At 40.4% G+C, this 26,708-nt stretch overlaps 2 protein-coding genes across 2 annotated transcripts in view; one reads left to right on the top strand and one right to left on the bottom strand.

Annotated features, from left to right (window-relative positions):
- LOC127505693 (protein adenylyltransferase SelO-like) overlaps positions 1-26,708 on the bottom strand; it is a 557,335-nt gene that overhangs the window by 463,573 nt on the left and 67,054 nt on the right. The window lies entirely within an intron of this gene.
- Positions 7-26,531, top strand: gad2 (glutamate decarboxylase 2). Its single transcript, XM_051881393.1, has 16 exons — positions 7-757; positions 1,022-1,084; positions 1,398-1,541; positions 2,082-2,315; positions 2,792-2,882; positions 3,529-3,641; positions 4,092-4,207; positions 5,051-5,130; positions 5,254-5,308; positions 5,431-5,547; positions 8,394-8,458; positions 10,348-10,426; positions 10,589-10,738; positions 13,172-13,279; positions 15,295-15,384; positions 23,361-26,531. The coding sequence occupies exons 1-16, from the start codon at positions 685-687 to the stop codon at positions 23,532-23,534; spliced, it is 1,752 nt and encodes a 583-aa protein (XP_051737353.1). The 5' UTR covers positions 7-684; the 3' UTR covers positions 23,535-26,531.

Below are 26,708 nucleotides of genomic sequence, written 5' to 3'. Positions count from 1 at the left end.
TGCTTCTGATGAAGTCTGTTCACTGCTAGAGTAAAGCAATTACAGAATCTAAAAAAAATTTTTTTAAAAAAGCACAGATGCGGGTGGTGCGCCGGGAGGCGCATAAACTAGTTTGTGTGGTCACGATTAACGACGTAAAATAGTTCGTCATGAGCCGAATCGCGTCGGAATTTCTCTGGTGACGTGAGGCGGATTATTTTTACGCCACAAGAAGCTTTTATTACCGCTAAAGTTGCAAGTTTGCATGTTGGCGAGCCCGCGCAACGGATTGCTTTTTAGAAATGTACTGTGAATCCTCTACTTGCATTTGCAGCTGGGCTATATGTGAAAGAGAATGAGAGCCAGTGGATGCCTGTGTCTCCATCAGTGCCAGTGTTTCTCCATGAGTTCAGTGACGGTCTCCGGCTGCTCCAAATCATTGCGCACGGCGCACCAATTGAATAAAGACACTCTGTCTCGGCTGTTCTCCATCAGAGGGGTTTGAACACCTTAGAAATTAAGGCACTTGATTCGAAGCGTTTGGACAGGTGTGATTGTGAATACATCGCGCACGCAGCTGGATTTTCGGCGCATTGGGCAGGATTCAGCACCACGGCTGCGGACAGCTCCCGTTCCCCCGTGACGCGCGTCTGGATGGCCGCTGCTCGCGTCTCTCTGTCGCTTCTCTGATCCGCTCTGTTCGCGATGGCATCACACGGGTTTTGGTTTTTAGGTGCTGAAAACGCGGCTGGAAACGGCAGTCAAAGCCCGAACACCCGTAAGTGGCATGGCGTCAAAAGGAAACCTGAAATTGTGTTTTATATATTAGTGGCTATGAGACAAAGAAATGCGACATTTATTGTGTCTTGAATGCTCAAGGTTAATTTAAACCTCGAAATGTTATGTCAAGTGTGTCGTATGATAAACAACCGAATTTATTTCGGTATTTTAAGACCAATTCCCTGCCATGGATTATTGATGTTCTTAATGGAAGTTTTATGACGGATATGGTGTTAAAATCACACGCGCTTGATCGTTTCAGCCAGAGCATGGTGTCAGGCGGCGGCCCAGAAATTCAGCGGAGGCATCGGCTCCAAATTATGTGGTACGTTTATTTTTAACATGAAGTCTATATTTAAGATCTTTATTTGTGCCTCACCTATATTCCTAAAATATAATATGGCTATGATTAGATCAGCGCCAGATTAGAACAAGATCCGAATGCAGAAAAAGGCATTTATATGTTTCATACGTATGTTTGAACTGTTTAAAATCATTTTTAAAAAGCATATTTTCGTTTTTAGAGTCTAGACTCTGAAAACTCCTAAATGAATTAGGTGCAGTTAAAAAAAAGTAACCCTTTCCTACAATTTGAGATGTTTTTTGTTCAGTTAATAGAGTAATAATTTCTTCTGTAGCTCTGTTAAATGTCGGGGAGGCTGAGAAAGCAGCTCAAGCCCCAGTTAAAGCTGAAGATGAGCCTACAGCCGAGAGCTGCGGCTGTAATAAACCCTGTAACTGCTCCAAAGCCACCGCGTGTTTCTCTGATCTCTATTCAACAGGTAAATCACCTCATATCACATCACTATCACGGTACCCTATCTGGAGCACAGATCAACCTGAAAAAAAGGACAAATTGCCTAGATATGTTACGTGGTTATATTAGTTATATTACGTGGTTTTATTCGATTTCTAAATGGTGTCAGTTGTTTTTGTTTGTGCTTCATCCAAGCGGCGTTTTTCGTTAAAACTCGTTTTTTAGTATATATTTTTGCGTATCTATTTCTTTATTTTGCACGTAGTTTGTTTAACAGGCTACTTATTTTTAAATGTCATTTCCAAAACATTTTTTTTTTTTTTTTTTTGGAAAATATCATTATTGTGAATTATAAAAAAGAAAAAGAAGGAATAAATAAAATTAAAAACCCTGCCTGTGTATTGTAGTGTAAATTATTGTAAAAAGAGGTATAGCCTATCAGTGAATGGAGGTGTTGTCCTTTCTTTTTTATTCAAGGTTAAAAGAAACTATTTCACTCTTGCTCTTTGCACCAAACACCATCATCTGTTATTTTAATGCAGACATATTCTATATTTTGTTACAGATCTGTTACCTGCATTGGACGGGGACGCGAAGACTATGAATTTTCTGCAGGAGGTTGTTGATATATTGCTGGCTTATATAGTGGAATCTTTTGACAGATCAACGAAAGTGATTGATTTTCACTATCCAAATGAATTGCTCCAAAGGAATAATTGGGAGCTTTCGGACGAACCCGAGACTTTAGATGATATTCTGATCAGCTGTCGCGCTACGCTAAAATACGCCATAAAAACTGGTAAGTGTTTTAATTTGTAAACAATATATACAAGGGTTCATACTAAAATAATTTATATTTTTTTTTTTATATTCCTTATATCATCTTGCATTACATAAATTCTGATATTGTTTGCCTAGCTTGTAAAACAGATTTTTTTTTAGACCGCAGAACCACAAGCATCAGTTTTTGCCTGAAGGCGAATCGAATCAGATCAGGACATGACATGATATTAAATGAATGCGTCTAGGGACGATTTTATTTTCTCTGGTGGCATTTTAAATAATAGCCATTATTTTGAAAAGTGATTTTCGTTTTGGGAATATGAATGATCAGAAAGATTGATTTCCTGCTGTCTGCGCCGGTCTGAGATTCATTTGAGCTTTTACATAAAGCCGCAAGTGACTATTAATAGTGGACGATTAGTGGGGCATAAATATCTTTACACGTTAAATTCATTGTTTTGTATTTTCCCTCTATGCTGTGTCTATCTTCAGCACACCCCAGGTATTTCAATCAGCTCTCCACTGGGTTAGACATGGTTGGCTTGGCTGCGGATTGGCTAACGTCCACTGCCAACACCAATATGTGAGTGTGTGTCTCCTTCCATTAAAATACAAAGCAGGTTGAGATCATTTCCGTTTTCTCTGCCTTCAAAAGCATTATTTTGACCTGGTCTTTGTGGTGGCTGGCTTAACCTAATAGATATCAATTGAAAGGAATAAAATGAAAGGCACTAATGAATTCAGACTAGAAAATATAACCTCCCCTTCCTCATCTTGTGCTCAGATTCATTCACAGAGAGAAAATGAGATGGAAATTCAAATTAGATTCAGGCTAATAAGAAATTCTTATTTATTTATTTTTTGTTGGGAATCAAAGTTTTAATTTAACAGTGTAATAACAATGTAATAACGGTATAACAACAATGTAATAACAGTGTTTGTGGGGGAAAACAGCTTTTTTCAGTTTGTTTAATTGGTTATATCAGAACTCAAATGTATTATTTAAAAGAATTTAGTTTAAAAATCAAAATATTGTAAAAATTCATGTCTTGTTATAATTATATGTCCACCATTGTTTTAAGCTGGCAACAACACGCTGCTGTAAAACCTGCAGACTGTTGCAAAATCCCCTCAAACATCAGTTGCGAAACAGGTTGTCGTGATGTTTGCTTGTCGTGACATTTTTTTCTGGCTTGTGTAACTGGGTCATGTGATCTCTGTGCAAACAGGTTCACCTATGAGGTGGCTCCAGTCTTCGTGTTGTTGGAGTACGTCACGCTGAAGAAGATGAGGGAGATCATTGGCTGGCAGGATGGCCGCGGTGATGGAATATTCTCCCCGGGTAAGCAGCTGTCAATCTGCGTGACCTGCCTTATTCTGCACAGTGTGCTTCTGTTACGACATGAGCACAAGCACATGAATTGGCTAAAAGTCTGAAGTTGTCTCCCTTACTCTTTGAGGATCTTGAAAAGAAGAATCTCAGTTATTTGTGCTATTGGGTTGTAATCTAACAATAAATGTGTGACTCCAACCACACCAATTAAGAAAAAAAAAGATTAGAGATGAAACTTATGCAAATTATTGTCATTTCTGCACTACTGTTCTCTGCCCTTCTTTGCAAAAAAGCCTTCTGAGTGAATCAGATTTTATAGGTACTGATAAACAAATCACAACTGGGATGTGATGCGGAGAATTTGACCAGAGTACATGACATTCAGGGCTTGAGTAAAAACTACAGGAGTCAAGCTTTACCTGAGTGATGGAATGGAAGGATTGCTTTATTGTTCTCTAGGTGGCGCCATTTCCAACATGTATGCCATGCTACTGGCTCGCTATAAAATGTTCCCTGAGGTGAAGGAGAAAGGAATGTCATCCGTACCTAGACTGGTGGCCTTCACATCTGAACATGTACGTCCATTTATTTAAATCTTTTTATCTGTCCTCCTGTTATTTATTCATTTACAATTATTTATTCAATTAACAACAACCTGTAGTGAAGATATTTCTCCTAAACAGCAATAAGTCTACTTATTTTGAGGTTGTTGACTCCTAAACAGCAGGTCTACTTATTTTTGGGCAATATTTTAATGTACAAATAGAGAGATTACCCTATTACAAATTCATTTTTGTCAGTCACTGCACATGACTTAATCATTAGTGTCAAAATATTAACCTTTTTTGTTTTAATGCAATATGTTTCATGACCATTATTATATGACCAGTCATTTGTGGTAATACAAATACATCATATATTATGCTATGCACTAAACTGTATTTCTGTCCCCATTCTGATAATTTTGTAATTAACAATAAAACTTGCTGAAAAATCACCAAAACATCTTAAAGATTCCAAAAGGTGTCCAAAAGGTGTTTATATATATATAAGGGCTGAACACTATAAGGGGAAAAGAACGCACACACATTTTTTTTTTTAAGTAAAGCTGTGGTTTTATCTCGCATTTGTTTTTTGTTTTTTTGTTTGTTTTTTTCACTAATAGAGCTAAAACATTTAATTTTATGATTAGAGACTTTATTTGGTGCCCAGCCAAGAAAAAATGATTTTTTTTTTCTTTGAAGACAGCATTCATCTCATGTCAACTTTGTGAAATAATTCCAAAATTAACGACAATTATTTAATTGCACAACATTTTAATATATGTTAGTAACAGATTATTATTATTAATTCCAGCACATGACGACACTATATTCTGAGAGCAGTTTCTATTATTATTCTATCATTATGCCTTTCAGAGCCATTTTTCAATCAAGAAAGGAGCAGCCGCACTTGGAATCGGTACAGAAAGTGTCATCTGTATTAAAGCTGATGAAAGGTTAGTCTGGATTGTCACCACTGACGCATTACTTCATGACGGCACGACTGAGAAATGGACATCTTAACGTTATAAACACTAAACCATATGACTTCAGCTTTACTGCTCTCATTTTTCTGCCAGGGGTAAGATGATTCCTTCCGACCTTGAGAGGAGGATCATTGAAGCCAAGCAGAAGGTAATTTCAATGACCGTATCTCCATGACTGTCTCATGTGTCTCTCTTGGGTCTGTTTGAATAATCTGTCTGGTTCTGTGGCAAAATGGGCCCTTGAATAACCCCCTGATTTCTTTCTCACAGGGATACGTGCCGTTCTTTGTCAGCGCCACGGCCGGCACCACGGTTTATGGTGCCTTTGATCCTTTGATCGCTATAGCGGACATCTGTAAGAAGCATGATATCTGGATGCATGTGGATGTGAGTAGATCTGCTTCCCCGAACTTACATGAACTTCCTGAACGTTTCACCTCAGTGGACGGTGATCCAAGAGTGATCTCAGTGTTGGCACAGCCTAAGTATAATTCTCTGGATGCAGAACTGAGGACCTTCTCGATTGTTCTGCATTACTGCCTGTAAAATAGGGCTATTGAGTGCTGATGAGCTCTATAAAGTAGAGTACTGTGCAAAAGTCTTAGGCACATCAGTATTTCCACCCCCGAAAAAAGGTTTTAAGCCAGTTATTTATATATTTTGCTGTAGTGTGTCAGTAGGAAATATCAGTTCACATTTCCAAACATTCATTTTGCCATTAATTTTATTAATCCAGTGACATTTTTGAATACGCAAGAAGTCTGACAACAGCTGGTGCTCCACACGGTGATCTGATCTCACCATCATCGAATCTGTCTGTGATTACATGAAGAAACAGATAAAACTAAATCCAGAAGAACTGTGTCCATGTCTCCAAGACGCTTGAAGAAACCTTCCTGCAAAGCTACCTGAAAAATGATGCCCAAGTGTACCTGGACAAAAGCTGTTTTAAACACAAAGGGTGGTCACACCAAATATTGATTTGATTTAGTTAATAGAAGATAATTGATAAATAAAATCTATTTATGACAGTATTTTTGAAAGCATCCTCACTTTATAGTATTTTTACACAAGTGCCTAAAACTATTGACAGTACTGTATCTTTGCAGGTCGGTTTCTTTAAGCGTCTTGGAGACACGGCCACAGTTCTTCTGGATTTAGTCTGTCTCAGTTTCATCTGTTTCTTCATGTAATCACAGACAGATTCGATGATGGTGAGATCAGATCTCCGTGTGTAGCACCGGCTGTTGTCAGACTCCTTTTGTATTCAAAAATCTCACTGGATAATTACAATTAAAGGGTTAGTTCACCCAAAAATTAAAATTCAGTCATTAATTACTCACCCTCATGTCGTTCTACACCCGTAAGATCTTCGTTCATCTTCAGAACACAAATTAAGATATTTTTGATGAAATCCGATGGCTCAGTGAGGCCTCCATTGACAGCAAGATAATTAACACTTTTAGATGTCCAAAAAGGTACTAAAAACATATTGAAAACAGTTCATGTGACTACAGTGGTTCAACCTTAATATTATAAAGCGACGAGAATACTTTTTGTGCGCCAAAAAAACAAAATAATGACTTTTTTCGACAATATCTAGTAATGGCCGATTTCAAAACACTGCTTCATGAAGCTTCGAAGCTTTGCAAATCTTTTGTTTTGAATCAGTGGTTCAGAGCGCCAAAGTCACGTGATTTCAGTAAACGAGGCTTCGTTACATCATAAGTGTTTCGACATTTCAATAGTTCACTTGACTTTGGCAATGACTTTGATACATGCTCTGAACCACTGATTCAAAACAAAAGATTTGTAAAGCTTTGAAAAATACTGAAAATACTGGCATGTCTAAGACTTTTGCACAGTATATATTGCTTATACGTAAAGTCAGGGATTTGAACAAAGCCCTAACCCTAATAATTAAACTTCTGTGTACTTCTCCTGTCCTGTTGAGAAAAGGTGTTGTTACTTTTCTAAGCAATCAGACTTCTGATTTTCACCTGGTGGACAATGAAACGTGTGAATCTAAAAGCAACAGCCTAGCGACCACAAAGTGATGCCTTAGCAACCAGTCAGAAAACATTAGCCACCACCTACCTACCACTAAAGACACCCTAGAAATTGCATAGAAACATGCTAAAAACCACTCATAACACCTAGTAACCACCTAGAACAACTGCACCCTAGCACCTGCATAGCAATAAACTAAAAATAGCTCAGAACACCTTAGCAATTGCATTGCAATGCCCTACCGACCACCTACTGACCACCAAGAACACTATAGCAACTGAGCAATTCTCAGAACACACCACCAGTGCTCTAAAAACCACTCACCTAAGGGCCACCCAGAATTTTTTGCTTGTGACACATCTTTTTTTTCTTCTTCTTTTAGGGAAAATGTAAAAATCTCATGATTTGTTACTGTTGAACCAGCTGTGTTTGAAATTTGACACAGAGTGAATTTAGCAGGAATGTAATAAATGACCTCCTTTAGAAGTGTAGCTTCATCTAAATGTTTCCTATTAGAGGAATTACCTTCAATCAGTCTGTGTGAGTGTGTACATGTGTGTATTCGTTCCCATGGGGCTGATAAGATTAATGCGATACCTTATTCTTCAATTTTACTCATTTTTTTCCGGTGATGCTGTAGCCTCTGGCATTTCCACAGCAACACAGACATATTGTGGAGGCATGCTGGAGCTCATACTCATGCATTGCGTTTGGATGTACTCAACCTCATTCATCAACCTAAAGGCAGCAGCTAGACATGTAGTACAGATGAGACCTGTATCCCACTCCTCTGCGGTCTCAAATGGGCTGTAAATATGATGTACCTGAATATACTGATGAAAAAGAAATATAATATCTGTCTTTAGAAATATAATAATAAAGATGAGTATCATGTTTTCGGTCATATCTCTAGTGGTGCTAATTGCAGAGCCAATTAGGTCAAATGGGTGGAGCTTGACCTAGTCCAGCTCCACCTCTATGGTTCTAAGGGGTGGGGCTTAGAAAATTAGGGCTATAGGATTAAGATTAGGGTGTTTGGACCTTATAGCTCCACCGAGGGACAGTCTGGATGGCAAGCTCCACCTATTGATTGCAGTTAGCAGCCTTAGTATATCAAGATTAAACCTTCCTTCCCCTTTTTTTAATATGAGAAAGACCAACATGTTTCTATTAACACATAATAGAATGCCTTTAAAATGAATTTTGCCTCTGTACTCATACAGGGAGCATGGGGCGGAAGTTTGCTAATGTCCCGGAAACACCGGTGGAAGCTGAATGGAGTCGAGAGGTCAGTACTAAATGTCTAGTTCAGTAATGAAAATCTATCTGTTGGCTGATTGGTTCTCTCAACACTGGTGCCATGGTCTATTGGTAACACTTCTTAAGGCCCGTTCACACCAAGAATGATAACTATAAAGATAACTATAATGATAACTATATATGCGTCCACACCAACGAACAATAATGGTCCGTTTATTCTAAGCTCACACGCTGCGTTTTCAAAGTGTGTACAACATGTTTTTGCTGTTCTTGTTGCATTTACACAGCTTTAACCAGCAGATGTCCTCAGCGTGCTATGTTTCGAGTGAATAGCTAGTGTAACCGATCTAATCTGACAGTGAATTTACCTGACGAAGTAAATATTTAGTGGAATAAAAACAATGCCTAGTCTTTTTCACTGCAACTTCAAAGGAAGCAAGACAATGTTGTCTGACACTAGCGCTGGATACCTGAGGTAATTTTATGTTACACTGTTTGCTAGCCTGGCATAATGATTTCATCATTAATACTTCTCACCATTTATTCCAATGGTATGATTGTTTTCCAAATATCCATTTTCTTTAAAGTATCCTTGAAAAGGGGGTTTGACTGGTCAAACAGTGGTGGCTTTTTCTGGACCTCGGCAATTAACTTCTCTGCAGTGTCGTCTGCCATTTTAAATGCACGAGCCCTTAAAATTAAAATGGATTCTGATTGGCCGTCAGTGTTTTATCATTCAACAGCTGGAAGAAAAAAAAACATTCTGAAAGTGATCCCAATGATATCATTTCTCTATATCGTTATCATTGTAATCATGGTGTGCTATTCTTTTATATTTAGAACGATTTTTAGAACTATATCTTTATTGTTATCTTTATAGTAGGGCTGGGACAATACATCGAATCTCGATTTGCAATACAAAGAATCTGGAGCGATTTTGATATTTTCCGACGTATCACGATTCTCTCTCTAATCAATTCTGAGCTTAGTTTTTAAACAGCAGATGGCACTACAATACATGCTTTAGAAACACTCATACACTGCCTGCTTCCAGTTCCTTTACACACACCACTTAAACCTAAAATAATCATTCATAAAGTTTGAAAAGGTTGAAGCGAATTACAAATCTCGCATTACAAAAGCATTCTGAGCCGAGGTGCAAGTATATATAACCACTTACATGACTCAGCCGAACACACAAGCGCTGTCCAGCAGTCTTCTTTGTGAGCGTTTGAGAGTGTGCGGTTAAAATCTAGCCTAAAGTGCCATCTGCTGTTAAACCTAAGCTCAGAATCGATTTGAGAGAGAAAAGATCCAGAATCATTGTATCGATCGGGAATTATTGTATCGTCCCAGCCCTACTTTATAGATATCGTTCTTGGTGTGAACAGGCCTTTAATCTACACAACTCTTTATTATCCTAACTTAACTAGCCGGTGCACAGTCACTGTGCAAGCTATGAGAATTCTTAATTTTAGCCCTCCTCCTCCCTAGCACCACCTGTCTAGATTTGCTATGAGGGGTTACTCATACTTTACCTTTTGCAGCTGCATGTTTCTTAAATCTTTATGTCTGAGCACGTTTAACAGAACAAGTCTTCGTACTTGTCAGTAGCAGCAGCGGCGTAAGATATCTAGTCCGCCGTGACAACCCTTACATTTCATTCTTATCAATAAATGCTTAATTCCAAGAGTTGCCATGATTGAAATACGATTGAGAAATCCACAAACTTCTGTTTGAAAAGTTTCCCCCATGAAATGATTGGATTTGATCATTTTTCTATTGACTTGACATTTCACTGCACAGCACAGTGCCTCAGGGAGAAATGTTGTCTGAATCAAAATAAATCATTATGTAGCTATTTATTCATTTCATGCACAATGATGTGGTATTTTAATTATTTTTATACAATTTTAGGGCTAATTCTATGACCTGGAACCCTCATAAAATGATGGCTGTGCCCTTGCAGTGCTCTGCTCTGCTGGTTCGAGAGGAGGTGAGACTGTTTGCTTTCTCCATCAAAAACCAAACTTAACATATTATTACAGAGGCCCCAAAAAGTATTCAAACACGCACAGTAGTCATGAATGTCATTGCAACAAAAATTTGTTTTATTTTTTGTAATTTGTCTCCTTCCTCTTTTTGTTATCTGATCCAGGGACTGATGCAGAGCTGCAATCAGATGCAGGCCTGTTATCTGTTTCAGCAGGACAAGCACTATGATCTGTCCTACGACACAGGGGACAAGGCCCTGCAGTGCGGCCGCCATGTGGACATCTTCAAACTATGGCTAATGTGGAGAGCTAAGGTATTGACAGCTTTATGTTTAAAGAGTTAATTCACCCAGAAATGAAAATTTTTCATTACTTACTCACCCTCATTTCCTTCCACACCCGTAAGACCTTTGTTCATCTTTGGAACACAAATTAAGATATTTTTGATGAAATCCGATAGCTGTCTGGCTCCTCAATAGACAGTAATATAATCACCACTTTCAAGGTCCAGAAAGGTACTAAAGACATCTTTAAAATAGTCAACATGACTACAGTGGTTCAACCTTAATTTTATGAAGTGACAAGAATACTTTTTGTGTGCGAAAACAAAACAAAAATAACAAATTTATTCAACAATATCTTCTCTTCTGTGTCATTCTCCTACGCTGTTTATGTCCAGCGCTTCCAGGTTCTACTTCAGAATGCTGACTCATTATTGGCCAGCTCCTGCGTCAGCATCACAATGTAAACATTGTCTGCCAATAATGAATCGGTGTTCTGACGTAGAACCTGGAAGCGCTGAATGTAAACAGCGTAGAAGAATGACACAGAAGAGAAGATATTGTTGAATAAAGTCAGTATCTATCTATCTATCTATCTATCTATCTACAGTATCTATCTATCTACAGTATCTATCTATCTATAGTATCTATCTATCTATGGCTGCGTTTACACTGGCACAAAAAATCCGATCTTTTGCTCACATCTGACACAGATCGGAATTAGTTGCACACGTGTAAACACAAAAATTCACACCAGATCTGATTTTTTCCCATCCGATCTGAGCCACTTCCAAATGTGGTTTTAAATCCGATACATATCCGATCTCTGGACAGGCGACCTACGTCTAAACACGCATTTCCGATTCCCATTGGATTTCCAAGCCATCACAAGGCGAGGGCGGCACGTTTGCTCACTAAAAGGTAGCTTTTATGTTGTATTATGAAGCAGACGTGCTTGTATGCACTCGCACTAAAAATTCGCAGCTTTATTATTGAGGTGGGATATATGTTTAACGTTATCTATTTTTCTAGAAAGAAATTGCGCGCGCACATATACATTCAGCAGCTGAATTTCAACCTTTGCCCGGTTAATTTAAAAGAGACCACCGTGTTGTTGTTTTTCTTATAAGCCAAAAGCTTCACTGTAGCTACTCTCTGTCTCTCTCTCTCTCTCTCTCCCTAGCTCGCTCGAATTCATTCAAAAAAGTGGAATTCTAAAACTGATAACTGTAGATAAAATATCAAACGCAAATTACCTTTATTTTCCGGTCTATATCCGTTCAGTCAGAATTCGCGCTGCAATACATCCATGACACTGACAGCTGTTAACTTATCTATTCTGACAGGTAATCATGGCCACTCGACATGAAATATATAAATAATTTTAATAGCACGGCCATTCAAAACCCGAGGGTCTGCTATGTGCATGTAAAACTGTCAATGAAAATCATTTTGGGGTAGGAAGTAATGTAAACACAGATATCGGATACTAGTCGCGTGTAAAGTGAATGTAAACACACTGGCCAAAAAATCGGATATGGTCAAAAGATCAGATTTGTGCATTAAGACTTGCAGTGTAAATGCAGCCATTCCATCCATCCATCCATCCATCCATCCATCCATCCATCCATCCATCTTAAGGCCAGAACACACCAAGCTGACGGTCGGATGTCGGGCCCATGTTTGAGCGTCGGTCGGCTTAGTTTTTTTGGTGTGTTCCACACCGTTGGCTCTAGTCAGATGCTGTTAGGGGTTTTTGGCCCGATTCAGCAATATTTAATTGCCTTTGGGCCATCGGTGAGAGAGAGAACTCTGATTGGCTGTTCAGCTTTGCTAAAAAGCGAAAGTGATGAAAGCGAGCAAAGAAGTCAAGACGGTGCAGACAGAAGGCTGTAATTATTTTACGTCATCTTACCTGAGCATTCAAACGCACAATTTTTTTCATGAAAACATGAGTCGACTGGAATGAAGAAATTGATCAGCATGATTGATATTCAAAATGGTAAGCAAGCGCTGCTTTGTTTACAGTTTGTTTATCTGCAGTCCTAGTTTGTGTTTAACTGAACTGCTGAAATAGACCGATATTTATACTTACACGCAGGCGCATAACACACATGCTAGTTGACAGTCGCCTTTAGTCCTTTTGGTGTGTTCAAGCACAGCTTTTTGGCCGAGATGCAGCTAACGAGAGGCGACAACACAGTCAGCTTTCGTCACCGCTAGTTATTTGACGTCGGCTTGGTGTGTTCCGGGCTTTAGGCTAACCTAACTTTAAACTATTTAAAATTTTAAGACAAGAATTTAAGTTGGCGCTAAGACAAGCCAGCATCACAGCTGCCCTGCCTTAAATGACCTCTGTAAAGACACTTGGGACTGTAGTTTTGCTACAAGGTCATCCAAATGTATTGGTTGTATAGTGAGGTATTATGTTGTTACAATGTTTGTCCTCTCTCTTCATCTCTAAAGGGCACTATTGGTTTTGAGGCTCAGATTGACAAATGTCTGGAGCTTTCAGAATATCTCTACAACAAGATCAAGGACAGGGAAGGATATGAGATGGTGTTTGATGGAAAGGTAAGTCTTATTGGATGTGTTTAATTCTTTTGGCTTACTCTTGCATCCTGTCATCAATGATTTTTATTCAGTAGAAATCGTCTTTCTCAAAAAAGGAATTAGGCAAAATAGTAAACTACAAAACAACAGGCCATTTCTGCTGACAGAAATTCTCTGCTGTTGTTTGGTTTGAGCAAACAGAATGGGATATTAATGGACCGCACATAGTCTGACGCCCCCAGCATATTACACACAATGTCTCGGTCAGGTGGGCTCTTCCTGTATAAACAAGCTGCAGTGTTGATTAGGCTTTATGTTGATGTTCAAAAGTCTGACTGCGTGGGACTAAAGATGATATAGATGCACACTACCATTCGAAAGTTTGGGGTCTGTAATTAACAACATTAATTAACAACATGGACTTACTCTAGGGTTAGGATTCCTTTGGTGAATCAGAATTTTCAGCATCATTTCTCCAGTCTTCAGTGTCACATGATGCTTCAGAAATCATTCTAATATGCTGAATTGCTGCTTGAAACATTTCTTATTATCATCAATATTGAAAACAGTTGTGCTGCTTCATATCTTTGTGGAAAACATGATATATTTTTTTTTTCAGGATTCTTTTACAGATATAAAAATGCCTAATTTAAGTGGTTATTTGAAATAGAAATATTTTGTAACAATATAAATGTCTTTACCATCATTTTTGATCAATTCAATGTGTCCTTGCTGAAAACAAGTATTAATAATAAAAAAAAAAGTATTAAAAAAAAAAAAAATTACTGACCCCAACCTTGGTAGTGTCTGTGTAATGTGTGTATGTGCTAATTAATTCATAGATGCTGCTTTAATATTATTTATGTTTTTTAAAGAATCTAAACTGTGTAGTGTGGTTAATTTATTTAATTGTTTAAATGTATTCAGAATTTAAATTCCTTTAATTTAATTGGTAACACTTTACAATAAGGTTGCTTTAGTATACAGTAGTTAATGCATTAACTAACATTAACCAACAATGAGCAATACATTTGTTATGGTATTTTTTAATCTTTGTTAACTTTAGTTAATAAAAATACAACTGTTCATTGTTAGTTCATGTCAGCTCAGGTTCATTTAAATAATATTAACAGATATAACATTTGTTTTTATTAATAATGTAGTAGCTCATGTTAACAACTAGAACTTTATTGTAACATGTTACCTATTAATTTAGTCCTGAATTGTCAGGAAATAGCACATCTGCTAAAGATACAAAACCCACAGTATTTCTAAATCACACTTGATGCCTTTTTTAAAAACAGCGATCCTCTCTAAATTTAAATTTCCAAGTAATTTTGTCCAATGCAGAGCTTATTGTGTGCACTAATTCAGCTAACATGAAATGTTTCACCCTTGAAACGACTGAGCAGTCGTTCGAGGCTCATTTAAATGTAAATTGTGCCTGGTGCCAATGTGACAAAATGATTTGGCTGGAGGCTTCTCAGTGAGCGCACCCTTGTTGAAGTCAGTGCAGTGCAAGGTGAGGAAGGTTGCGGTGTTGCAGTATGATCGAATGATATTTAACAAAACATTTCAGTTCTCGATTTGATGTTTAGCAAGCTCTTTTTGGTTCTAGCACTGTGAGGTATGACTCGATCTGTGTTGTGTCTGTGTGTCCCACCATCTGAATGGCTAATGAGTCCTTTTCACTGGTGCATGGAGGCATTCTTCTCTAGCATGGCCCCTGGAGTCGCACAATGGGGATGAGGGCCTCTAATGGACTGTAGTGTCTGTCTATGAGCTACCTGCTCAAGCGCTCAACGCAAAGCCTTTTGATTGAATAGATTACATGGCTGCTTCCAAACTGACAGCGACAAAAATTCCCATTATGGCCCCAGACGGCCCCTAATCAAATATTCCGTCACGGATCTTTAATGGACTCCCCAGAGTGCTCTATTTATGCAAGCGTGTGTTGTACGTTAAATTGAGTGATAGGTATGTGTGTGTTGCGTGAACGTACGCTGATTATATCTGGTGGTCTCGTGTCCTTGCAGCCTCAGCATACCAATGTGTGTTTCTGGTACCTTCCACCGGGTGTGCGCTACCTGGAGGACAAAGTGGAGAAAATGAAGCGTCTGCACAAGGTGAGAAAAATTCGATTCAATCAATGGATGTGAACTGAACTCTTACATTTCAAATGATGCATATTGCTTTTGCAGCAATGATATATTGCAGTAAAAAAGAATATTAACCTTAAGGCTCTGTTTGGGGGTTCTGAAAGACCTCAAGGTCATTTAAATAATCCAAAAACATATTTAACATTGAGATATCAGGTTAATACTGCATGCTATTATCTTAGCAAAAGAATAAACAATCCTCCATTAGCCTATACAATATATGAGATTCTCTATTTTTGAGATTTTTCTATTTTTCGATTTTGTGTTGGCCAGAGAAACATCCCTTGTAAAAAAGATGTGCGCTTAATTGGATTGAATGTGCACTTGTAGTGTACTTAAAGAGTACATTTTCATGACTATGTTTCTTAACACACTTAAGTACACTTTTAAAAAGTGCACTTTGTGATAATGTCAAATTAATAGTTTAATTAAAGTGCATTTAATCATTATGTTTTAATAATCATTTGTCATGCTTTAAAGATGTACACTTTTTATGTATTGACTGACATACGAAAAGCATATGTAAAGTACTTGATTTTAATTTTACTGTAGTGTTATTCAATGTTACATTTAAAGTTCATATATTTTATAAAGTTCAGATATACAGTGGGTACGGAAAGTATTCAGACCCCCTTAAATTTTTCACTCTTTGTTATATTGCAGCCATTTGCTAAAATCATTTAAGTTCATTTTTTTCCCTCATTAATGTACACACAGCACCCCATATTGACAGAAAAACACAGAACTGTTGACATTTTTGCAGATTTATTAAAAAAGAAAAACTGAAATATCACATGGTCCAAAGTATTCAGACCCTTTGCTCAGTATTTAGTAGAAGCACCCTTTTGATCTAATACAGCCATGAGTCTTTTTGGGAAAGATGCAACAAGTTTTTCACACCTGGATTTGGGGATCCTCTGCCATTCCTCCTTGCAGATCCTCTCCAGTTCTGTCAGGTTGGATGGTAAACGTTGGTGGACAGCCATTTTTAGGTCTCTCCAGAGATGCTCAATTGGGTTTAAGTCAGGGCTCTGGCTGGGCCATTCAAGAACAGTCACGGAGTTGTTGTGAAGCCACTCCTTCGTTATTTTAGCTGTGTGCTTAGGGTCATTGTCTTGTTGGAAGGTAAACCTTCGGCCCAGTCTGAGGTCCTGAGCACTCTGGAGAAGGTTTTCGTCCAGGATATCCCTGTACTTGGCCGCATTCATCTGTCCCTCGATTGCAACCAGTCGTCCTGTCCCTGCAGCTGAAAAACACCCCCACAGCATGATGCTGCCACCACCATGCTTCACTGTTGGGACTGTATTGGACAGGTGATGAGCAGTGCCTGGCTTTCTCCACACATACCACTTAGAATTAAGGCCAAAAAGTTCTATCTTGGTCTCATCAGACCAGAGAATCTTATTTCTCACCATCTTGGAGTCCTCCATGCGGGCTTTCATGTGTCTTGCACTGAGAGGCTTCTGTCGGGCCACTCTGCCATAAAGCCCCGACTGGTGGAGGGCTGCAGTGATGGTTGACTTTCTACAACTTTCTCCCATCTCCCGACTGCATCTCTGGAGCTCAGCCACAGTGATCTTTGGGTTCTTCTTTACCTCTCTCACCAAAGCTCTTCTCCCCCGATAGCTCAGTTTGGCCGGACGGCCAGCTCTAGGAAGGGTTCTGGTCGTCCCAAACGTCTTCCATTTAAGGATTATGGAGGCCACTGTGCTCTTAGGAACCTTAAGTGCAGCAGAAATTTTTTTGTAACCTTGGCCAGATCTGTGCCTTGCCACAATTCTGTCTCTGAGCTCTTCAGGCAGTTCCTTTGACCTCATGATTCTCATTTGCTCTGACATGCACTGTGAGCTGTAAGGTCTTATATAGACAGGTGTATGGCTTTCCTAATCAAGTCCTATCAGTATAATCAAACACAGCTGGACTCAAATGAAGGTGTAGAACCATCTCAAGGATAATCAGAAGAAATGGACAGCACCTGAGTTAAATATATGAGTGTCACAGCAAAGGGTCTGAATACTTAGGACCATGTGATATTTCAGTTTTTCTTTTTTAATAAATCTGCAAAAATGTCAACAATTCTGTGTTTTTCTGTCAATATGGGGTGCTGTGTGTACATTAATGAGGAAAAAAATTAACTTAAATGATTTTAGCAAATGGCTGCAATATAACAAAGAGTGAAAAATTTAAGGGGGTCTGAATACTTTCCATACCCACTGTATTATACAAGTATTTTAAAGTGCATGTCTTTTTTCACGAGGGATAGTAAAAGAATCTTACAATTAAAATAATTTTAAAATGACTATTATGGCACTTGGGCCCCAAATATAATAATAAGTCTCAGTACATGACTGTTAAGGTGATGTCTTTTTGTAATGTCTAGATTAGTGGTTCCCAAACCTGTCCTGAAGGACCCCCAGCACTGCACATTTTATATGTCACCCTTATCTGACACACCTACTTCAGGTCTTGCAGTCTCTACTAATGAGCTGATGAGTTGAATCAGGTGTTAGATGAGAGAGACATCCAAAATGTGCAGTGCTGGGAGTCCTCCAGGACAGGTTTGGGTACAACTGGTCTAGATGTTTCAAACCAGAAAAATATCTAAAATTACATCCCTGCAGTGATGTCACTGTAGGGGGAGGGGCTGCTCATCAGGTGTCCTTTCATTGGCTGGCTACTCTTCAGTCACTCCCATGCCAGCAAAACTCTAACCAGCAATTAGGCCGAACAGATGGCGCCGGTGCTATTCATACAAAGAGGGTCTCTATCTAACACTACCCACAAACTCCTCCTCATCTACCTGAAACTAGAACGCTCATGCTTTTTCTGTTACAAATAATAGAAACTGGTTTCCAGAGACTTTTGGTACCCACAGGAACAGTATTTTGTTCATTTTTTAGACACAACTGGACAGGTTCCAGTATATCAAGGCTTGTTTCATAGAGATGGAAGGTTATGTAGGTGCTGGATACAGGCCACTGCTGTTAATAGATGGAAACCTGCAACAGATTTGAGGGGAAGTGAGTGTAATTATGTGGTGATGAGTGGCTGCGTGTCTTTTATTCAGATTACAGTCCCACATACTGTCCAAAACTACTGCTCTAATCAGTTCAGTTCTGCTTCAAGCTAAGCCAAGAACAGATTGTGTAGTAACAACAAGAGGATGTATGCTAACAAGAAAGCACTGTATTGATATACCTCAAGAATTCTGGACAGGGTTTGGTCAAAAATATTAAAATTCTGCAATGAATTTAGCTTGAAGTGCTTAACGTAGAGACTCCGCTTTGTCTTGAAAATTATTTTCTTTCAACTCTCTTATTGATTGAACTTATATCATTAAATGTACATCCAAATAAATGTAAAAATAATGCAAATAAATATCTTATGATTTGCACTATCAAGGTACGGATCCCCTAAAGGGAAAAGCATATGAGATGGCAGGAAAAATTATACAGTATGTCAATGCTTTTGCCTTCTCTTTCAAAAATTTTGTGTTTCCCCCGAGAAACTTTGCATTCTCTTGCAAAACCTTTGCATTCCCTCGCAAAACTTGTGTGTTCACTTGTGAAGAACTCAAAAGTTTTGCGAGCAAACACAAAGTTACTAGGGACTAGGGGGAATGCAAAACATTTGCGAGAGAACACAAAAGCATTTACATATAATTTTCCCTCCCATCTCATATTTTTCTCCATCAACATGTCCCTTTAGAGGGGTCTTCCCACTGGGAAGAATATCACTCAGGGAACAGGCTCTACTTTAAAGCATAAGGGCAACTAGTAGAGGGGGCTCTAGCTTGAGAGATAGTGTCTATCACCGCCAGTGGTAGGCCACTTAAGTCTTTCGCATCCTGTCCAGAAGCCACACATGGTGGTTCCAGAGGTCTGGACGCTGGTGCCATATGGTACCCCATCCTTGAGAAAGCAGGTCCTTCCTCAGGGGTATCTGCCAGGGTGGGGCTGTCATGAGGAGCATCAGGTCCGAGAACAAGGTGAAGACCAACAAGACCTGCTTCTCGTCCTCCCTGACCTTGCACAGTGTCTGTGCAAGCAGGCTCACTGGGGAAAATGCATACTTGCATAGTTTCTTGGCCCAGCTGTTTGCCAGCACATCCGTGCTGAGGGTTCCTTCGGTCAGGGAATAGAACAAATGCGAGTGGGAGGACCTCTGGGAGGCAAACAGGTCTACCTGTGAATCCCCAAATAGACTCTAGATCAGCTGGACCACCTGGGGGTAAAGTCTACATTCTCCCAGGAATGTGAGCTGTCGTGAGAGCGTTTCGGCTGCAAAATTGAGCTCGCGGAGCGACTTGAGCTGCTGCTGACTCCATAGGAGGAGAGGGCAGGGGAGTTGTGATGTGACGTGAGCGTACCCCGCCTTGGTTGTTGATGTACGCAACCATCGCAGTGTTGTCCGTGCTTGCCCTAAACCAATGGTTGAAACTGGCGTAGGGAGAACAGCACTGCCAGCAACTCTAGGCAATTGGTATGCCACTGCAGTCGAGGTCCAGTCCAGGAACCCGAAGCTGCATGCCCGTTGCACACAGCACCCCAGCCCATTCTGGAGGCATCTGTTGTAACAACAACATGCCTGTACACTTATTCTAAGGGCACTTGTGGATGCCATATGCCCCAGGAACCTCTGAAATTATTTCAGTGGAACCACTGTTTTCCCACTGAAAGTATTCAGGCAGTTCAGTATTCTGTGCAGGCTCGTTGGTGAGACGCTCCGTAATATTGACCAAGTCCAACTCCATACCTAGAAAAGAGATGCTCTGCAGAGGGGAGAGCTTGCTCTTTTCCCAGTTTATCCAAAAAGCCCCAGATGGCTGAGGTGCCTGAGCACCAGGTCCCTGTGTTTGCATAACAGGCCATGTTTGCCTGGGCCAGTGTGGGCATCGGACTTGAGAGGAACCCTCCACCTTGTCCGGAGCGCTCGTGGTTGGATGACAAAGACACCGCTGTCCTACATGAGGAGATTGCAGTCCTGCGAAGGACATAATAGAGCCTGTCCCTCCAGCTGAGATAAAGTCAGGGTTTCACATCCCATACTTCATCGTACCCAAGAACCGCTGTTTTCCCCCTAAATGTATTCAGGCAGTTCAGCACTGACTGTGCACGCTTGTTGGTGATACGTTCCATAATATTGACCAAGTCCAGCTCCATACCTAGAAAAGAGATGCTCTGCAGAGGGGAGAGCTTGCTATTTTCCCAGTTTATCCAAAGCCTCAGATGGCTGAGATGCCTGAGCACCAAAATGCATACTTGCATAGGTTCTGGGCCCAGCTGTTTGCCAGCACATCCGTGCTGAGGGTTCCTTCGGTCAGGGAATAGAACAAATGCGAGTGGGAGGACCTCTGGGAGGCAAACAGGTCTACCTGTGAATCCCAGAATAGACTCTAGATCAGCTGGACCACCTGGGGGTAAAGTCTACATTCTCCCAGGAATGTGAGCTGTCGTGAGAGCGTGTCGGCTGCAAAATTGAGCTCGCGGAGCGACTTGAGCTGCTGCTGACTCCATAGGAGGAGAGGGCAGGGGAGTTGTGATGTGACGTGAGCGTACCCCGCCTTGGTTGTTGATGTACGCAACCATCGCAGTGTTGTCCGTGCTTGCCCTAAACCAATGGTTGAAACTGGCGTAGGGAGAACAGCACTGCCAGCAACTCTAGGCAATTGGTATGCCACTGCAGTCGAGGTCCAGTCCAGGAACCCGAAGCTGCATGCCCGTTGCACACAGCACCCCAGCCCATTCTGGAGGCATCTGTTGTAACAACAACATGCCTGTACACTTATTCTAAGGGCACTTGTGGATGCCATATGCCCCAGGAACCTCTGAAATTATTTCAGTGGAACCACTGTTTTCCCACTGAAAGTATTCAGGCAGTTCAGTATTCTGTGCAGGCTCGTTGGTGAGACGCTCCGTAATATTGACCAAGTCCAACTCCATACCTAGAAAAGAGATGCTCTGCAGAGGGGAGAGCTTGCTCTTTTCCCAGTTTATCCAAAAAGCCCCAGATGGCTGAGGTGCCTGAGCACCAGGTCCCTGTGTTTGCATAACAGGCCATGTTTGCCTGGGCCAGTGTGGGCATCGGACTTGAGAGGAACCCTCCACCTTGTCCGGAGCGCTCGTGGTTGGATGACAAAGACACCGCTGTCCTACATGAGGAGATTGCAGTCCTGCGAAGGACATAATAGAGCCTGTCCCTCCAGCCGAGATAAAGTCAGGGTTTCACATCCCATACTTCATCGTACCCAAGAACCGCTGTTTTCCCCCTAAATGTATTCAGGCAGTTCAGCACTGACTGTGCATGCTTGTTGGTGATACGTTCCATAATATTGACCAAGTCCAACTCCATACCTAGAAAAGAGATGCTCTGCAGAGGGGAGAGCTTGCTATTTTCCCAGTTTATCCAAAGCCTCAGATGGCTGAGATGCCTGAGCACCAGGTCCCTGCGTTTGCATAACAGATTTCGAGAGTGAGCTAGAATGAGCAGTCGAGTTCAAGATGCGAATGCCCACCATCCTCAGTGGCGTAAGGGCAGCCTCCGCGACTTTGGTAAAGATGCGGGAAGACAGGGACAGTCCAAAGGGGAGGACCTTGTACAGGTATGCCCAACCCTCGAAAGCAAACCAAAGAAACAGTGTGTGTCGAGACATATGCATCCTTCAGTTTGATCGCTGCAAACCAATCCTTAAAGCATGCTTTTCTGCGTAAGCATCTTGAACAGAAGCTTGTGTAGGGCCCGATTCAAAACACAGATCCAAGATTGGCTGTAATCCACCACCTTTCTTGGGTACAATGAAGTATGGGCTGTGAAACCCTGACTTCATCTTGGCTGGAGGGACAGGCTCTATTCTTCACAGGGCCGCAATCTCCTCATGCAGGACAGGGGCGTCTTTGTCATCCAACCGCGAGCACTCCGGACAAGGTGGAGGGTTCCACTTGAGTCCGATGCCCGCGCCGCCCCAAGCATGGCAGTCAACTCTAAAACCAATTCAGAGTGAGCAGTCACCCACGAGGGGGGAAGCTCAGCTTCATCATCCTCTCCAGAGGACAATAGCCCGCCATTAGCCCAGGCGGCTGAAAGCCAGGAAGCGGGGTGTCGCTCACTGCCAGACCATGCCCGGTATGGCTCAGAGACTGAGGAAACTGCTTTTTTATTGAAAAAGTGGGTACCACTGGTCCTGGGGCCAGCGATGGAACAGAAATAAACTGAAACAGAAGATTCTCCACCCGGCCCTCCTCTGGGGGAAGGAATGGTGCGATCACCACCTCCTGGTTCAAAGCAGCTCCCTCCATCTCTGGGCTGCCCATCTCAGGGCCGCTTAGATGGGTGCTTCAAGGGTTTAGCAGCAGCCTCGACAGGGTGAATCACTTTCAGCCAGAGATGGCACTCCTGGACCACCAAGCTGGACATCATCTGGCTAAGTGCCTGCACCGTGACTTTTGTTGCCCGGAGGGCGAGGTCAGTCATTGTGCGCAGTTCCTGCATCAACTGCTCAGAACTACCCTTGTGCAACTCTATGAGAGCTTTTGCCTGATGGACATGCAGGACAGCCATGGCATGCAGAGCAGAGGTGGCCCAGCACACTGTAAGCCTTATTAGCCAGGGCTGCTGTCATCTTACAAGCCCTGGACGGGAGCAATTTCGGCAGGTGACGGCACTTTGCGGGCATAACTGCACCGCAATTGCACAGTCATTAGCATCTGCTCTAGAGTTTTGTTTTGTGTGAAACATGACAGGGCATTATCGATTAACATAAACAGTGCTTAATCAATGTAATCGATTCCGTTGACGCGTCATTCCAGCACTAATACCAATGACCTGACAACCAGCAGCAGCACCCAGCAAGTTTTGCAAGGGCAAAGTGTCTTTAAAAAAATGTGAAAAACATGAAGCACAAAACATTTCATCATTCCCAAAGCTAATAAAATGTTCTCTCACAGGTTGCCCCTGTAATCAAAGCCAGAATGATGGAGTATGGAACGACCATGGTGAGCTATCAGCCGCAAGGAGACAAGGTCAACTTCTTCCGTATGGTCATCTCCAACCCAGCCGCTACCTTTGAAGACATTGACTTCCTCATTGAAGAGATTGAGCGACTGGGACAGGATCTTTAAAAACTTACGACACCAAAACCTGTTATTCTTGTGTCCCTGGATGGATCGAATTTTGTTGTGAATGTAACGGTAAATCTTTGATTCCTCTTCTCCAAAGTCACATAAAGATAGTATGATTTAAAAAATGACAAAATGAAAATATCTAGACTTTAGTATTGTAGCGTTGTTGTGGGCTTCGTGGTCCAAAGCCCTGTAAAAGTGTTACCGTCTGCTTTTACTGTCTATCTTAGTGTCTTTGACATGACTTTCTTTGTTTACATGTGTTTAATGAGAATATGAAGAGTTATTTGCTTCTATTCAGTGCAGGTCATAAGTTTCTATTTGACCAGTTATTCAAAGTGCCAGATTTCATGAATATTATATATGACTGTATTATAATAGTAAAGACACATATTTATCCAAAACCATTTCATTGTACCTTAAGCTTTTGCAATCACAGACAATATGTGACTTACGTTTTACTGATTTGTCAAGATTCAGAACCATTAGAAGAGTTTTGAGCAATTGAGTATTGAGTGTGACAATGAAGTTCATTAATAGTTGACAGAACTTGACACTAATTAACGTGCAAAAACAAGCACAAATATAATGTTTGACTGCACTGGAAAACAGTATTGACAAGGCTGCCGTCATCTATAGTGAACAGTTACTTTATATAAACATGTCTATGTTGACAAAAAAATGTAACTTTAAAAGGTAAAAGTTAGGTCCTTTATATGCTACTTTGCTTATAAAAGTGGACAAAACTAAAATTGTAATAATAAAAAAAGAACAAAAATATATTAAAATTTAGCCTCCCAGAAACCCCCCCACAAATTTTCTCGACTCATCCTGCTTGCAGAATAAAATGCTCTTTAAAATGAGAATTACACTTCTTAACATGTACAATTAATAAACAATATTCTTTGTTCTTTTAGTTGGAAATTCTGAAACTTTATTCTTGGAAAAGTGCAATAAAACAGCATTTGAATGGCGGTTATTCTTGAAAACTCTGTGCTGCCCAGGTAGTTGTTCACTTTTAAGCAAGTAAAATAAAAAAGAAATCAAATATTCATTCTATCAGCAATGTCCCCTGAAAAGAAACAATAGCACATGCACATTATATACTGTATTTAAAAAAATCTAAACGAATTTAGTCTAAACGTGTAGTAACACGCTTTCCTACATACATAATAGCAATAGATTTCTTAATTTACCAACCTGTTCATATACTTATTTAGCTTTCTTATATAGAATTATAGATATTTCAGGGTATTAACAGTGCTAAATTTAATATTATATATAAACTCCAAAAAGAAAATAACACATAAGCATAATAGGGTTCTGCCCTATGATAGTGTAAATAGACTTTTAAGATGTTCTTGACCAAGTACATATCTATGTGAATACATTACTGTACTGTATATAAGCCAGAGTCTATTTGTGTGGTAAAAAAATATTATTTTCTCTATTCAACAAATATTTAATCATAAATGGTTGTGTGCGCGTGTCAGATGTGTTGAATATGATGACTTGTGTAACTGCAAAGATATGTGTATGAAGGAACTGGCTCCAAATCCAATTGAAGCCACTGCATTTTAACATACTAACTTGAAATGATTATTATAGCACATTTCGGTAGTTATGAGAACCATTTCTGAACCAGTGATGGTTGTATTTGTGCCCAAGTGATAAACTTGACATCCTGTGCCGATTTGTATTTTTGTGTGTTTGTAACTGTATTGCCTTAGTATTAATTGCCAGTATTGTCTAGTTCTCCTTAAGAGGAGCTTGTGCACTTTAGCTTATATGTATGATGATCTGTCCAATGGATGTTCATAGTTTGATGTTTTAAGAAACTGAGCGTTGTCTGAATGTGTCCCAGCTTGGATGTCCGTTCAGGATGAGAGTTGCTTTATAGTTGAAATCCTCTGTAGATTTGCTAATGCTACGTTACTACCTGTATCCTTACAGGACGTTATAGTCAACCCTGCTGAAAAACAAAACTGAACCCAGCCTAATCTGGTCTGAGACGGTCTCCCAGCCTGGTCAGGCTGGAAGTCCAATTTCACCCAGCTAACAACGGCTAGTTTAATTTGCTTTTTCAGCACAGAAGGAATGCTAAGTTCGTAATTTTTGAGATATGAGTGTTCTTTCTGTCCCTTTTCAGGATCGACAAGCTGTGTCACATAGTTTGTGTATTTTAAGCTCTTGTAATCATGACAAACGCATTGACATCCTCACCGTGGTAGTCTTGGAACGCCCACCGTGCCGTCTTTCCCCGCTGCTGCTGCTACAAACCTGCTCTCTTTGCACGTGCATGAACGCCTCGCCTTCCGAGCTTGTGAAATACAATCCCAGATATTCACATATATATATAAATAGTGTAACCTGATGTTAGTTTTAGTGGCAATATGGATAGCTTAGCTTCAAATATATAGTACACTTTCGCTAGCTTGCTCACTCTGTGTTAGCATTACCCAACGTATTTATCTGCTAAGCAAGCATGTTCTGTGTGGCTAGAAGTTGTATGCTTTTGCAACCGTATCTCTATCTTTCTCTCTGTCTTTCGCTTTGGTTGTTTTCCGCAGCTTTAATATTAGTGTGTGTAGTTTCTTGGCATGCCTCTATATAAGCATATTCAAAGTCTCAATGTTTCTCTATCGCACTCTCTCTTCTTCTTCCTGTGTGTCTTTCTCTCTTGCTTTGCCCCGTAGCAGCTCTCAGACCTTTAAGAGCAGTGTTTTCCTGCTGTTTCTCGGCTACCCAACATGTCCATCAGTTTGTCGAATGAGGAAGTCATGTGTTGTCAGGGTCACCCATGTGACCGGATGAATTCTTTTTTTTCTTTCTCACCCAGCAATGCTTGAAAGAAAAGTGATTATCTGAAGAAATGACGTTCAGATGGAAGTTATAAACCTAGTGTGTGGAAATTATATAGAGAGAGGCAGATAACAGACCCTCTTGAAATGTGTTTTACTTTCATGGGAAACACCAATAAATGTTACTGCCAAACAAGTCTGTCTGTATTTTTAATAAACCTCATCTCTTGAGTCTTAACTATTTGAAAGACAGTGAGCTCTTCTGACTAAGCATCCTCCCAGAATACCTTAGAAAAAGCATCTAGCAATGCTCTCGCAACCGTTCCGAACACCCTAGCAGTAACATAGCAAACACCTACCCTTGTGAAAATGA

Source organism: Ctenopharyngodon idella, chromosome 23, assembly GCF_019924925.1.
Source record: "Ctenopharyngodon idella isolate HZGC_01 chromosome 23, HZGC01, whole genome shotgun sequence".
Classification (NCBI taxonomy): Eukaryota; Metazoa; Chordata; class Actinopteri; order Cypriniformes; family Xenocyprididae; genus Ctenopharyngodon; species Ctenopharyngodon idella.
This window is presented reverse-complemented; position numbering and strand designations above follow the sequence as displayed.

Excerpts from the sequence above, each read along its gene's own strand:
- gad2 (XM_051881393.1), top strand. The coding sequence starts at position 685 with ATGGCATCACACGGGTTTTGGTTTTTAGGTGCTGAAAACGCGGCTGGA. Across the intron at positions 3,642-4,091 it reads TGATGGAATATTCTCCCCGG|GTGGCGCCATTTCCAACATG; the intron begins GTAAGCAGCTGT and ends ATTGTTCTCTAG. Across the intron at positions 5,131-5,253 it reads TGTATTAAAGCTGATGAAAG|GGGTAAGATGATTCCTTCCG; the intron begins GTTAGTCTGGAT and ends TTTTTCTGCCAG.